General features: G+C 49.0%; 2 protein-coding genes across 2 annotated transcripts in view; one reads left to right on the top strand and one right to left on the bottom strand.

Moving 5' to 3' along the window:
- PPP2R5D (protein phosphatase 2 regulatory subunit B'delta) overlaps positions 1–14192 on the top strand; it is a 27431-nt gene extending 13239 nt beyond the window's left edge. Inside the window, exons 10-16 of the mRNA XM_082302887.1 lie at positions 89–142; positions 2884–3054; positions 5029–5156; positions 7875–7976; positions 10431–10503; positions 10964–11080; positions 11426–14192. Coding sequence (XP_082159013.1) covers positions 89–142; positions 2884–3054; positions 5029–5156; positions 7875–7976; positions 10431–10503; positions 10964–11080; positions 11426–11563 — 783 coding nt within the window. The 3' untranslated portion in view covers positions 11564–14192. The remainder of the gene's footprint in view (positions 1–88; positions 143–2883; positions 3055–5028; positions 5157–7874; positions 7977–10430; positions 10504–10963; positions 11081–11425) is intronic.
- On the bottom strand, positions 14185–15318 carry MEA1 (male-enhanced antigen 1). Its single transcript, XM_082302888.1, has 3 exons — positions 15103–15318; positions 14909–15023; positions 14185–14842 (listed from the first exon to the last, which is right to left on the bottom strand). The coding sequence occupies exons 1-3, from the start codon at positions 15313–15315 to the stop codon at positions 14679–14681; spliced, it is 492 nt and encodes a 163-aa protein (XP_082159014.1). The 5' UTR covers positions 15316–15318; the 3' UTR covers positions 14185–14678.
- Between the last annotated feature and the right edge of the window lie 31 nt (positions 15319–15349).

Genomic DNA, 15349 nt, shown 5'->3' with positions numbered 1-15349 from the left:
TGATGTTACTTCCAGTCTAGTGGATGGGGCACTTTCATCTCAGGTACACTTGAGGAAGCTCTAATCTTGCCATGTGTTTTTCCTACAGCTGGCGTACTGTGTTGTACAGTTCTTGGAGAAAGACAGCAGCTTGACAGAGCCAGTGAGTAACCTTGCTTCACTTCTGTGTGATAGTCAAGTCCCAAAACGCTTCACAGCTTCCTTAGAACAGCCTTTTTTCACCCTTTCTGTAAAGAGGCTGGGAGTCAGTGGTATTGTTTACTGGGTTTGCCTGGCTCCCTGTGGACAGAAGGGGCTGTACTGCTCATGTGCAAGCCTTTAGCATGCTCTCCTGGAAGCTTCAAGAAGGTGGACTGTAGTCTTCCTTTGTGCTTCAGATCTTGGTGTAGCAGAAGGAACAGGATACCAAGCTGTTCTTCCAGGGCAGAGCTTCTGGCTAATGAGAGGTGCTGCAGAGACAAAATACATGACCATCTGGTAGAACCAGAGCTTGTGGGAGCCTTGAAATAGTAAGAGTCCCCTCCACACTGCTGGAGTTGGCTGCAGAATTGTAGGGATGAGGTTAGGAACCTGGGACACGAGGTCTTAAGCATGCTGCTGTTCTTTCATGAAAGTATTCTCCTTCCAGCCTTAGCATCAGTTTGCTACCTTCATAGAGATAAGTCACATTGTAGACAGATTTGCCTTCAGGATATAGTGCTGGGGAACAGCAGATTCTAAGATGTGAGCAGTGTCAATGGAGACCTCACATATTCTAGTTACCGGCTGCACGGACCTGCGGTGTTAACTAGGCTGAGTGCCAGCTTGGCAGAGGGTGCAAGAAGGAGACAAGTGTTTCTCCACCCACTGCAGGCCAGGAAATGTCTTCTACAGAGCTGAGCTTCACAGGCTCAAAACAGCAGATGGGCAGAGAACACATACTTCTGTCACTGTAGCAGGGAGCACCAAAAGTGTGAGTGTTTTAATGAGTAATGCTGGCTGAGGTCGTTCTGTTCTCTGGCTGAAATGTGTGTGCTCATGGTGAGCCTGCCTGTGCTGGGTAGAAGCTGGTCAGCTGTTGTCAGCTTTCTGGCTCCACAGCTCTGACATCAGCAGTGCTGAAGCAGACCTCCTAGTTTTCCTTTAAACATGGGTCCTCCATTTCCTTTGTTCCCAAAAGCCTGCTCTGAAACAAGTTGCATAAAGTAGCTTCCTGATAATGTTGAGTGCTTCCTGTGGCGGACATCCAGTCCAACAGCCTCCTGCCAAAGCACCTCCTAGGGTGAGGGAGAAGAAAGAAATAGAAATCTGTCAATATTTCCAGGATTCACTTTGCATTATCTTATTCAGATAATAAAGCTCCACAGCTCATCACTGTTTCCTGGATAATGGTTTAGTGGCCCCTGGATTACAGACCTAGGTCTGGTCTGGTGCTTGTAGAAAGCAGTGGAATGACCCAGTTTCATTACCTTCAGTGGGTGTTGTGTCTCAACCAGACATACCAAGGCCATATTGCCACATCTTGTGTTCTGTTGAAGCACCTTGCTTGTGAACGTTTTGAATAGACCCCCAAGATGACTGGTGTTACTGAAGTGTGGAAGAATTACAGGGTTTGTGCATCAGCAAGAGTCTGAATGCACCAGGACATGTTACCAGCAGTGCTGGAAGGAGGCCAGATTACTCTCTGGGTCCACACTTGCCTCAAATGGGCCTCCCAGAAGCTTGCTCAGCAAGGCTTGACATGGTAGCTCTTGCCTTAACAGCAGTCTGAAAGACTGCCAGGTGAGCAAGGCCTCAGATGTGCTCAGTATTAGCAAACAGACTCCACACACCTCACACCACCTTAGTTGTAGGTGAAATTGCTTCTGAGTCACTGAAGCTAACTCTTGCCTGAATGGCAGACATGAGTAATGACAAACACCAGGGATAATGAACTGCTGGCTTCTCAAGCCTTGAGTTGGCAGAAACATAATGCTCAGATATCTAATCCTGCTGTTGCATTGCCCACTACTGTCCCTCTGCTGCTCTGAACTTCCTCTCAAGTGCTGGCTTTAGGATCAGGTAGCTGAAATACAGAGGTTTGAAAGGGCAGCCCCTATGGCCAGCTGTGTGTAACTCTAGTGTCCACAGAGTAAACATTTCTTCTTCCAACAGAGTGAAGATCTGCAGCATCTTGAATCCTGCCTTTGCAGTGTCTAGAAGCAGATGGGTAGGACAGGAAGCAGTATTAAAAATAAATAAATAAAATCTAGTGAGATATAGCCCTTCTCTGTCTTGTAAGCAGAAGTTTTACTCAGCCAGAAGTTGCATCTGTGTTGTGGTATTTAATTATAACTATTAGATGTCAACTCCATAAACTTGTCTGCTCCATTCTGGAGTCTGTTTGGACTTCAAGTCTCCACAAAGTCTTGCAAGAATGAGTTCCATAATCCAGTTACTTCTGTGTAAAGTAAAATTTCCTTTCTTTGTCCCAAACCCATCCGTTGCATTATTTTTTTGGTACTCCCCAGTATTCAAGCTCTCTAGTCTTTTGAGACCTTCTCCATGGCATTTCCAATTTTATTAGTTGATCTTCCATGGTTACTTTGCACTGTCTGCCAGCTGCTGTCCAGTCCAGTTTCACCCTTCTGTGTTAAGCTGTGTTTGGGGATAAAAAGTGATTCTAAGCTTTGTGCTTGTAATATGAAATCATAGCAGCCTAGGTAGAGCTGTTGCCATGAGTGTAACTTGGCAGAGTTTGGGCTTTTGTCTTCTTTCTTCCCTGGTCACCCACCCTGACTTTCTGAAAAAATCTGTTGCGTTACTTCCTCCCCTCTGCTGTTGTGACTAGACACTTAAAAATGTATTTTGCAGCTGGTGTTAACTTTGAGCTTCTAACACTGTCTCTGTACTCTTCCCACTCAGGTGATTGTGGGCTTGCTGAAGTTCTGGCCAAAAACTCACAGTCCCAAAGAGGTGATGTTTTTAAATGAGCTGGAGGAGATCCTGGACGTGATTGAGCCATCAGAGTTTGTGAAAGTTATGGAGCCCTTGTTCAGGCAGTTGGCCAAATGTGTTTCCAGCCCACACTTCCAGGTAAATTACAGCTCAGGGAGGGGATAAAGCATTGACTGTGATCCACTTGGCATGTGAGGGTAACACCACAGTTTTTTGGGCTTGTACTTGGCATGTGGAGGTGTGACCAGGGTGAGTATTGGGGTGACATGTGGTGGGAAGCAGAATCGTCACCACAACCACAGGGTGAGCTCATCCAAAGAGAAAACAGAGTGGATCAGCACAGCCTCTCCTGCTGCTCTGTGCTGTTCAGCACCAGGTATTGCAGCAGGCTGGGGCTGGAGCACAGGTGCTCTGCCACCTCCTGTTTTGGCTAGCAAGGACAGAGGAGATCCATCCAGGGTCACCCTGTTGAAGTAAAACCAAACACTCTGCAGTATTGGAGGGAGGCCAACCAAAGAGACTGTGCAGGAAAGGTCCTTTGTTTTATTCTGGCATATGTAGTAAAGAGTGATGTATACTGGAGAAGTGCTGGAGTCTGCTTCTTCCTTGTTTTCACTGAAGGGAAACTGGTTGTAGTAGCTAGCTAATATAATCTCTGTGGATGGTAGTCTTAAGGATTAAAATGTACAGGGTGGTAGGACCTGCTAGTAGCTCCTAGCAAGTGTTCTTGCCTCACTGTTTTGGAGTGCCCAGGAAGAAGACAGCTTGCTGGGGAAACACATGGTTGACCCAGGTATAGGTGGAGTGTTAAAGAAGAAGTGACACAGCCATCTCCCAAGTGAGAGTGACTGCACAGTGAGGCAGGCTGGCTTCAGTCCATCTTTTAGTATAGAGAGGTACAAAGTTGTGTGTTTACAAGCCAAAAATAAGGTCAGTCTAGGTCACACATTGTATGTAAAAAATCAGTTTCCTTTAAAGGACTAGGGGAGCATGATGGAAACCAGCTGGACATGGATTACTGGTGTGGTGATGGGAACCAAAGGACTAATGTGACCTTTGGGTGTGGAGGGAACTACCAGAGGGAGCTAAGGAGCTTGAATAAAGTAGGGTAAAGGCTGGAGGAGACACATCCTGTACTTGATAGCAGCCCTCATCTGCTGCCAAACTCTGAAGAACAATACGGAGAAACCTGGAGAAGCTGCAAACACTTTACAGCCTAAGAAAATTAATTCCAAAGGTGTCCCATATGGTCAGGCTGAACAGTCTACAGCTTGTCTGAAGAGCAAAATTAGGAATCGACTTCTTGGTGAGTCTGAGCACCTTGGTGGGAATGAGTTTCCTCTGAGTGGATTGTGTGTTAATCTAACAGAAAAAGGCTTAACCAGATCTTGAAAACCAAAAGCTAGGTAAGCGAACACAAAGTGAGTTTCATTTCATTTACTTGTGTGGAACAATATGTTAAGGGGATATAGCAAATTCTGCACTACCTGAAATATAAAACTGAGTCTGGATGTCTCTTTTCCTAGGTTTTTAAGCCATTCTCAAGCCAGCACTAAATGCAGAAACTAGCTTGCATTATCTGTCACTGTGTGCAAACTTGTTAGACTTGTTTGTCTTGTTAGAGCAGGATGGCTGCCCCAAGATTTTCCATATTTTCACCCTTACTAAATCAAGGGCTTGAATTGTGGGACTGGTGACTGAAGCATGATTCAAAGCCCTGAGAGACTCTTTTGTGGGAAAGCCAGGGAGGAATGGAACTTCAGAGAGGACTGTCTGAGGAAAGGCTTGGAGCTAATCTGAATTGGGACCTGGAGTAGATGACATTACTGTCATCAAGTGCTGTGTAAAGGGTGTTGGAGTCATCCCTATACTGACAGTAGGCTTGTCCATTCAAGACCATGGGGTTTTTCTCAGAAAAGTGTGAAGTGTCTAGCAGAGGCTAAGGCAAAGAAGGCTGGGCAGGAGGGATGAATGGCCTCATAGAAGTTCATGAAGGTCAGCCCTGTGCTATGGGGAAGCATGTGGGCTCCTTGGCTGGGTGGTGGCTTCCTTGTGCACCACAGGTGTTACTGGAAGGAGCCTCTTCAAGGATGGCTTTCTCTCCTGCTGCAGGTGGCAGAGCGAGCGCTGTACTATTGGAACAATGAATATATCATGAGCCTGATCAGCGATAATGCAGCCAAAATCCTCCCAATCATGTTTCCAGCACTCTACAAGAACTCCAAGAGTCACTGGAACAAGTAGGTCTTCTCCCATGCTCTGACACTTGCTGGATTTTTTGACCCACTGGCAATCTTGAAGCACGCTGCTGCAGTGCAACAATGCGTGGTGCTTGGTGGCACCAGTTGCTGAGACGGGGGTTGGTGGTGGTATCAGGGTGTATCATGGAAAAGGGAGATTTCCTCAACCCTCAGAGTTTAATTTGTCTGTCAGCACCCCAGGAACACCAAGACCCTCGTGCCCAACCAGTCTGCCAGTGTCCCATTAAGGGGACCCTTCACTGAACAGTCCTACTGGGTCAGTTCAACTGACTTATTCAGGGAAGTATGCTAATGGCATAAGAGACACCTCTCAGCAGGTCTTCCAGTTTATTTGATTATGTTCCCTGCTGCTGGTGACTGCCAGTGCCTGGGAAGGACTCACACTGACAGTTTGTGGAATAACACTCCTTATTTACAGAAAACTGTGACAGGTTAAGGTTCGAGGACTGCCAGTCATAGTATCTGACTGCAAAAATGTATTCAGAGCAATTCACAGAGAAGCTCTAATTCCCAGTAGAAGTGTCCAATGTGTACGGAGTGTTTCTTACCCATGGGGGAAGAAGATGGGTTCAGCCTGTTCAGTGATCTCAGTAGTTAGGATGGAGTCTTCCCTAGTTTACCCCTATTCTCAGTTTACTTTTATACTATGTCTTTATGTTTAGGTGGAGCTTGAGTGACTCTTAGTCATACATGCCTTTATTACTGATTGGTGTAACATTCTCTCAACTTTGCTCTCAGAGGTGCAGTCAATAAACTAGAGTGCATGCCCCATGAGGGGTGGTCATACCCTGGGGTGGGTGACTTTGGAAAGGGGATGTGTGTTAATACAATTGTGTTACAACGAACCACATTATCGGAGGAGGGTGATTTCGCCACAGTTCCTGGCTCAGCCACCAGACTCCTCCTATCTCCCTTGGCTGACAGGCCCTGTGCAGTTTTATCAGCTGCAAAGCTCCATCGAGTTTCCCTCCCTGCCAGGACTTCAAGGGAACTTGGCTGTGGTGTTTCCACTCCGCTCCACCCTGTGTTCCATCCCCCTCTGCAGGGGCTCTGGCTGCAGGGTGTGTGTGTGGGGAACCATCCTGGAGGAGGCTTTGAGCATGCCAGCAGCATTCCATCCAGGGACCAGCAGCTGCATTTTACCCTACAATTCCTATACTGTTACTGTTTCTGTTTGGAGGTGAATGTAACTTCTCAGTGTCCTCTAGTTTTACCCCCAGCCATCTCTCCACAGCATGGAAAAGGGCCACAGCAGACCAGAGTGGCTTGCTTCTGCAAGGGTTGAGGCACTTGCAATTGCCAGCCTTGGGGCCATTGACTCTACACAGAGTTTGATACCTGCCTGACACTAATGTTGTCAGTCTCTCAGAAGTGTGCAGTAGATGTTCCATCTGACTTCTGGGTCCTTGTTAACTAATGTCCCACCCTTATGTTCTCCGTGACCAGAGAACTTGGCTAATGCAGTGCCCAACTCCTTGAGTACAGGAAAAACAGAGAAAGCAGAATTAACTGGGCAGCTGTCCATGTCAAATATTGTCCCCTTTGTCTGATTCCTAGATACTTCTTTGTTTTATGGTTCTCTTATCAACTTCCTTCCTTCTGACTTCTTCTCCATTTAATTCCTTACCTGGCTAATTCAAGTTTAATTAATTTAATTGAACACACTTCCTTTAATGAATTAGCTAAAAATTAATTCTAGGGAGACTGGACAAGTCCAGAGCTCAGAAAAGGACTTTATGTTCTTGTCTGAAACCCTTCACCAGTTCTGTGTCCTTACAGCAGCCAAGATTCATGATTCTGCTGTTTCTGTCTTTCCTGGTCCGCTGCCCAGTGGTATCACAGAAGAAGTCCTGAAAGTGTTTTCCTCTTATTTCTGCTTGTCTTTGTTTTGGCAATAGCCACATCTTCTCAGGGCAGGTTGAGTACCTCAGATTCTCCTCTTCCTTCCCATAGTTCATCTACTTGGTCAGACAGTCTGCTTAAGTCCAGCAGGGTTGCCTCTCTCTTCCATAGTCCATTTGTAGAGCTGGTAGAGACACAGAGCTTAGTCTGCTGAGTCTCATCTTTTGCCTGTGGGTCAGGTATTTCAGAGACGGCTTCAACACTTGTTTTTATTCCCCAGGACATTCTTTGTCCCAAAGGGAGTTCACACGCAGTGCAACTTGTCCATAAATCACTGGGACAGAATCGACTTGTCTTTTGTGATATTCTGTGTGCTGGTTTCCATCTGTTTGGGGCTGCTGCCTGTCTGTGTTTTGGGCAGCTCAGCAATAAAGCTCATGACCAAATACTGGCAGCTCAAAAAAGTCGTTGTATATATGTGGTGTGAACAGTGGGAGGCACTAAAGCCCCCTTGAAAACAGCCCTGAACAGGCCCCTAGCATCCTTCATTTTCCACTTCTATCTACAAGAAATGAACACATGAATGCGTAGTTTTGCACTCATTAATCTGACCACAGCAGACCTGTCCCAGGGTCTTCTCTTTCTTCTCCATCTGTTTCTCCCTGTTGTATAGTTCCTGCTCTGTTTGTTAAGGGGGTTTTGCCTTGGTAAGAGCTGGGATTGTGTGAGAATATTTTGTCACATCACTGTAGAATGAGTTGCTGCTGCTGTCACCTTTTGTCTGTGCTGCTGGTGCCAACTTGGGTCTAAAACCTGCCCACCGTGACTTGTCCTCCTTTCCTCGTTTCTTTGCAGGACAATTCATGGGCTGATCTACAATGCACTGAAGCTCTTCATGGAGATGAACCAAAAGCTTTTTGATGACTGCACACAGCAATACAAGGCAGAGAAGCAGAAGTGAGTAAGAGGTTTTTGCCAAGTAACTCGAGCTCATCCTAAAGTCTCCTTGGGGTACAGTAACAGATGGTAGATGTCAATAGGCAGAAGGGAAATGGAAAGGTGGTAAGTAATTCTGTCAAAAAGTAGGCTTCCTTAGCCATAGCTATGAGTAGGGATGAGGTGTGCCCTGATAAAAACCCTTTCAGTCCTGCTGAAGCAGGTAGCCTAGAAAAGAGTGACTGAGTTTGCTGAGTCATGAGGAAACAGATTGCCATGTAGAGGATACTGAGCTTTGCTCTGTCTTGGAAATATTTACCAGTTCATAAATGTTGTAGTGATGTCAGTAGAATCCTATTGCTTTAGAAAGAGTGAAGAGTTTTGCAGTGGGCGTAATGCATCTTTCATGCCACAGGATGCTTTCAATTTTCCAGTGATAAAGATGGAATAATTCCTGCAATTTCAAAGAGCGAATGGTGGGGATAAAATCTGAGCTCAGCAAGTACCTGTGCCATGATGCTGTAAAGAGGAAAGAACTCCACTTTTTCTGCTGCCTTGTGCTGATTTTGGTGCTTCTATGGCTTGCCTTGGTGAGCTGAGTCAGTCCAGTAAGCTAGAAGGAAACTTCTTTTTTTTTTTTTTTGGTCTATTTTCTGCTGACTTAGTGACATAAAATAGTGCTCCTCATTCCTGGATGAGCCAGGGCTGCCGGTGGGGAGAGCAGAGCTAATCATTGCTGGGAGCGGGGAACTCTGGGGTACATTCTGTTGTTTTGTGGAGAAGAAGTAAATAACTTGATAATAAGTAATAAGTTGATATATGAATGAGAACAGATGGGTAACCTGCTTATGGAGAAATTAAGGTTTTTTTAGGATCTGAAATGGGAGCAAGCAAGATTTCTTTTTTTCCCATTCTAGGGCGTTTGTGAAGCCCACAAATATCTTCACATGTATTTTAAGTCACAGTGACAGCACATTTCCTACAAGATCTACCTAGTGTTTCCATCAGGAGCTTTCTCTCCCTGTTTAGCTGCTGACCTGCTGAAGGTGACTCTTCCCAGCACTGGTGTGTGACTGATGGAGAATTGTTCTGAAAAAGCTCAACAAAACAGCTCAGAGCTGTTCAATAAAAGGATGGGTAGTGCTGCAGTTTTCTGCTCTGTTCTGCCTCTGTGCCTAATTAGGCTTCAGAAAACCTTGTGCTGTGAACTAGAAAACAGCATGTATGGGAAGGATTGCAAACAAACTCAGCAAATAGGAAATGGGGCAAAGGAGAGAGCTTGTACTGTTAGGCTGCAGCCAGATGTTGAGAGGCTTGAGTATGGCTTAGCCTCATTTTTAATTAGTTAACATGCCTACAAGTGACATGCCAGGTCAGGCCTGTCACTGCTGCACCCTCAGCTGTGCAGCCACAGCCAGGGTGGTCATGAGGGACAGACTCTGCAGGGACATGTGGCAAGGCTGTCTCTCTGCTGTTCAGTGCAAATGGACTGACTGCACCTTTCTCATCTCCCCAGACATCTTGAAACTGTTTGGTTTATCAGAATCGTTTAGAAAAGCAGTGCGAAAGTTGGGGCAGATAGTGTCTTGTCCTGAATGGGTTATTCATTTGGGGCATTTTGGGGTTGGTTTGTTGGAGGTTTTTTTGTGACCCAGTGTTTCCTGGTGGAGTAATCTGCTGCTTGAAACCTTGGCAGCTTCATTCTCATTCTTGGCCTACATGACTTTCAAGAGCATGATGTGATTACGGAGTATAAGAACTTCCTTAACATGGATAGATAGGGCACTGGAAAGACCAGTAGCTGGGATGAAAGTCATGTAGTTAAAATAATAGAAATAAAGCAGAGATTTTGGTGCAGATGTTCAAAATGTAGAAGAGAATAACAAGGGATGGTGAGTGCTCATCCCTGTTTGCAAGGAACATTCACTGTCCTGGGATTTATAAGTGGCCCTGCTGAATGGTCACTTCAGATGTGTGCCAAAATCTGTGCCAAGTTCAAGAGCTGTGCCTGGGGTGTTTGGGCAGCTCTTTGGTGTGTTATGGTTAGAGAGAGAAGGAACAGTGGGCAGCAGAACCCCAGCTGTATTGGACATGACATCTGTGGGGCACCAGGAGAATGTGTGTTTGAAATCCAGACTGGTTTCATGGCTTTACCCTAGAAACCAGACACTCTGCTCTACTCCTGGCAGCACAAAGCCAGGGCAGAAGTACCTCTGCAGCCCACTGTTGCCAGCCTGTGCTCTGAGGTGAGCGAGGAGCATGTCTGCCTACCCTCTGCTAGTTGCAGTGTGTCCACTCTTCTTGCTTTATCTCACCTGTAGATTTAGAATTAGATGGAATTAGGGGTCTCCGAATGACAGGGCAGCTCTTCCCCTTGCCTGCACTTCTCTGCTGTCTCTTGCTTTTGTCATCCTGTGAATGAAAGCTGCGCTTTCCCCAGCAGTTCACACTTGCTCTTGCTCTCTCTCTCTGCAGGGGAAGGTTCAGGATGAAGGAACGAGAAGAAATGTGGCAGAAAATAGAGGAGCTGGCTCGGCTGAACCCCCAGGTGAGTGACAACAGGACCTAGGATGAACGAGGCAAGAGTGTGCTGGGGGTCTTGACCTGCTTCCTCAGCCCACAAGAGCAGGCTTTAGCACTTAATCTCAGTCCTGCAGGCACTGCTGCAGCAGTGGTCTGTCTCTCCCAAAAAACAGGGTCCTGGGAATGTTGGCAGTGTTTTATCAGCCTGTCCCTCTGTAGAACTGACCTCTAAGTACTGCCTTACAGAGAGCATGTACGTGTTTATGGACCATGCTCTCAACTGCAGCTGCACATGCAGCATGCTATGAATCAGAGGGCACAGGGGAGGAGAGGATACTCCTTCCCTGCCTGTGTCCCTGCTGCTGCCTTTGCGGGGGCCAGAGAGGGCAGCTGGAAGAACTGTGCCATGCTGTGTTAGCGTGCTGGGGGAGAAGGCTTGGTGTTGGATGGAGTGCTGACTCTGCAGCTGTCTGTGTTGTCTGCAGTACCCCATGTATTATGCACCTCTACCCTTGCCTTCTGTGTGCTGTATGGAAACGGAGACCCCGACTGCAGAGGACATACAGCTACTGAAGAAAACGGTGGAGACTGAGGCTGTGCAGGTGCGTAGGTGACTCAAGTCCTTCACAGTTGCTCCCAGTCCAGACAGAACATCAGCATAGCCAGAAATGGCTCTTTCCAGATGTTCTGAAGGTAAATGCTACTACTCTCATCCCTGATCATTAAGAGATCAACCTGTAGTCTGAAGAGTGGAGTTTATCTAACCTTCTCACTCTGGAAAAAGTGCCAGTGTGACTTTCTTGTGTCCTTTTGGTCTGTCTGTGGCTCTCAGCCTGTTCTGGAGCATGCTGCAGTGCCACCCAGCATATCCTAGAGCAATTGGAGTCAGAGGCTGAAGGCATGAAGGGGTTTGCTACTGATTCCTGACTCCTTTGATTTGTTTGTAGATGCTGAAAGACATTAAGAAGGACAAAGTCTTGCTGCGCCGGAAATCTGAGCTTCCACAGGACGTCTACACTATAAAAGCCTTGGAGGCCCACAAGAGAGCAGAAGAGTTTCTCACCTCAAGCCAGGAGGCTCTCTGACGGGCTCAGGAGCTGGCCCAGGAAGCTCTGCCCCATCCCTTTCCTCCAGGGGTCATGGAAATGCACTCAGTTCTCATGTATAAGTAAGGAATGAACATGGTGAGCTGTGCCTGTCCTCCACTCCATCTGCATACCTCCAGGGTAGATCTGGTTTTATGTTATTAACTTGTATCTCACCACTGTCGTGTCCTCCTGCTTCTTCTCCGTCCTTCTGCTTTTCCACCTTGGCTGTGCAGGCATGAAGGGAGCCCGCCTCACCTCTGCTTGTATCAGTCCAGGCAGGACTCACTTCACTGTGAGCTGCCACCTGATTCTTACTCTGCCAGGAGTAAGAGACTGCCACGCATGGCTCGGTGTGCTGCTCCAAACTCCAAGTGCCCATCTCTGCCACACCTGCCCCTGTGCTGCCTGTGCAGCTGATCCCTGACATGGTCAGAGGCCAGGCTGAGCTTGGGGCAGAAGCAGTTTGTGAAGGCTCTGCTGCCTCTCCACCCTGCCTTGGGGTGCAGCTCCACAGCTGAAGGGTCTTATGTACAGCGGAGGAAATGTTTACTTCCACCTTTCTTTTGCTACAAGCCCGTTGTTCTGTTCCCGTCAGTGGAGTGGGGGTTCAGTGCTTTGCCACCCCCAGTAAAGCTGGGTGCAAGCACTACATACTATTGCAGTCCTCCCTTTAGAGCATCCTTAGAAGCTCTCTTGTGAGAAAGTGAATTCCTTCTGCTGTTTGTGTTGGTCCGTGCTGACTCATCTCCTTCCCGATGTCTCGGGTTAATTGTGGGCCCAGAATTAACTTCCCGCTTTGTAGCCGATGTCAGCCACTGACTTCTACTTTCTTCCTCTACCTGCTCAATTAAAATATTCCTGCAGCTCTCCCTTTGTCTCTGTATCCCATCCTTAGCTCTTCAGAGCCAGGGTTTCTAGGAAGCTTGTGCTGCTAGTCATTTCCACAAGCTAGTGGAAGCAATGGATACACCTCGTGGGGCGTGGCTGAGTGTTCAGTTGTCTCCTCATTATTATCAATGGCTAAGCACTACTGCTGAATTGCTTCTGTGGGTGCTCTGAGCACAGTCCACCTCTCCTGTCATGTTGGCACCCGCTGTGGCCCGAGGCCCTCGTTACTTATCACATGGTGCATCAGGGACTCGTGCTAACTTAGCATTTAGAGACACTTGCTGATAGCTTGTGCAGCACTTGGGTGCTACTGTGATCCAGCTTTCACCCCCATTGTTTGTGGTGCAGATTTAGTGCCAGGCCAAGGTGCCACCGCAGAGGCTGGTTTGTCATAGGGAAGGGAGTCCTTGCTTCCTACCTGCTGCACCTGCTTTCTTGGCACATAAGCTGAAGTGGGTTTGCAGAAGTGCAGGGAGCTTACGGGGTTGGTGCTAGCCTGACATTGCTTTGCAGCAGCATGGGATGTTGTAGAAGGTTCTGCTGTATCTGCTTGTCCTCACCAGTAAACCATTCCCAGGTCAGAGGATCACCCCCTCTAATCTTTCTGCTGGTGTGCAGCACATCTTTCCTCCAACCCCAAAGAGGCTGTTTTGACCTGTGTATCCTGCATCCCTGCCCCATGTAGCTCTCTCCCGGCTCAGCCCTCACCAGGAATGCCACCATCTCTTGGGAGGAGCTGGCGAGCGCATGTGTGAGATCCCCCCAGTCACGCAGGACCCCACCTCCCCTCCGCCTCGCGCAACGGGCCAGTTCATCAGGAGACTTCAGAAACACCTCAGGGAGGTTATTGCTTATTTTGAACATTAGTCTGAGCTCATGATCAGCTGCCAATAAATTACCTCACACCTGGCACAGCATGTGGACATGCACCGGGTGGTGCCGAAGGCGCCAGAGCAGCGCAGCGGAAAGAGGGCTGCCAGGCTCAGGCTGGGCAGGAGGCTCCTTCCTGTTTCAGTACAGGCTCTCCAACCGGCTGCTTAGCATTGTGCTCTAAGCCAAGACCTCATTTTTAGATTGCTGCAGCATGGTGTGCCCTCACTTGAGCCTGCTTGCTGCTGAGCAGTGGCTGCCTTTCGCTGCTGTGGCCTGCTCTGCCTGCGGAGGGAACAGAATCTTGTGGTGTGCAGAGGCTGGCACTGTCCTGCAGATGATCGTCTCTGCTGGCAGCCCCTGACCCTGGCCAGAGGAATGGTGCTGGGGTTGTGCTGTGTGCAGGGGCAGGATTGTAACACATCACGATTACGTGCTGTACAGCTTTGATGTTCCCATAGCTTTTTGTGTCTTGTTTTGGGTCAGGGAACTTAGGCTTAGTACCTTCACGTCATCCTTTGTTTGCTGCCTATTCATTCCAGTGTCCTGGACACCTCAGAAGGGGACCATGTGAGACAGGGGGGAGTGTGCTCACCCTCTCACCACATGTACTGCTCAAAGGCAGACCTGTGTCTGCCACGCTACAGCTGCCCCTTGCTCAGTACTTGGTTTTTAGCATTAGTGCTGCTCATTTCTGCCTACGCCTTTCCCCATGTCAGCCAAATGGACAGAACTGGAGCTGCCTCTTCCACTCCACCTGGCTTGCTCCTCCCGAGGGAAAAAGCAAAACTACTGCATTCACACCCTGGACACAAGTATTAAGCTGCTTACAGTTCATATGTACATATGGTGTACTTTATTTTCAGTAGAGCATTACATAGTATGAAAGTGTTGGATTTTGTACAGATGTCCCTGTATGTACAGAACTAAATAAAACCAATCTCTTGGAATGACACATCTTGCTCCACCTCTTGTATTCCAACACACAGGCCCTATCCTGACAGGAGGGGCCCTAGCCTGCAGAGTGACATCGCTGGTACTGTCAGCATGGGGACAAGTCCTGTGTTTGTCCTGAGGGAATCTGGGCAAAGCCAGCCAAGCCTCACCGCCCCACATGCATGGAAACTAATCTACCTTCTCAGAGGTAGAGGAAGCCAACACCGGGTCATCACATTGACTTATGCACCAGCCAGAACCAAGAAAAAGGAGTGGGAAGGAAAATCAGACAATGTCAGCGGGACAAACGGGAAGGTTGATACTGGCAAGTCCTGTCAGCACCTGGCTCGGAGGCAGTGGGTGCTTCCAGGGGGGAGGGAGGGCTGGGGTTTGCAGCCCCTGTGCCGCAGCTCAGCCCTCAATTCCACTGAGGCCGGGGGCCGCCGAGGCTCTGCCGGGCCTGCAGCGTGCGCTGCACCACGTCCTTCCACTGCTCCTCCGAGATCTGGCTGGCCCAGGCAGGGATGCCCAGTGTGGGCAGCTTCACGCTGGCCATCGTCCTCTTCACCAGCTCCACATGCTCTGGGAACAGAGAGGCCGTGAGACCGCGGCAGAGCCCCGGGAGGGTGCTGCCGGAGACGCGGTTACCTGCATCCATGGGGATGGAGCTGTGGCTGCTCTGAGCCGTGGCGCCTTCCGCTGCCTCCTCCTCATTCTCCTCCTCGCTGTCCACCGGCGGGTCGGGCAGGTGCAGCCTCAGCATCTGCGGAGAAAGGCGGGCAGCGGGGGTCGGGGCCGCGGGCGCCCATAACCCCGGCCCGGCGGGAGGCGCTGGGCGGTACCTGCAGCCTCTCCTGCAGGCCGGGGCCCGCGTCGCCCAGGCCCTGCTCCGGTTCCTGGCTCAGCGGCTGATACAAGTACCCGCCGCCTTCCTCCTCTTCCTCCTCCTCCTCCTCCTCATCGCCGCTCCACCCCGCCGCGCCGTCAGGGCCCTCCGGCGGCCCGGGCTCCCGGGGACATACGCGCTCGGGGCCCATGCTCCGCACCACCGCCATGCACCGGGCGCGGCGCCGAGGAGGTGCCGCCGCC

This window comes from Coloeus monedula (assembly GCF_965178545.1).
Source record: "Coloeus monedula genome assembly, chromosome: 2".
In the NCBI taxonomy this organism is placed as follows: Eukaryota; Metazoa; Chordata; class Aves; order Passeriformes; family Corvidae; genus Coloeus; species Coloeus monedula.
The sequence above is the reverse complement of the archived record's forward strand: the minus strand, read 5'-3'. Positions and strand labels throughout refer to the sequence as shown.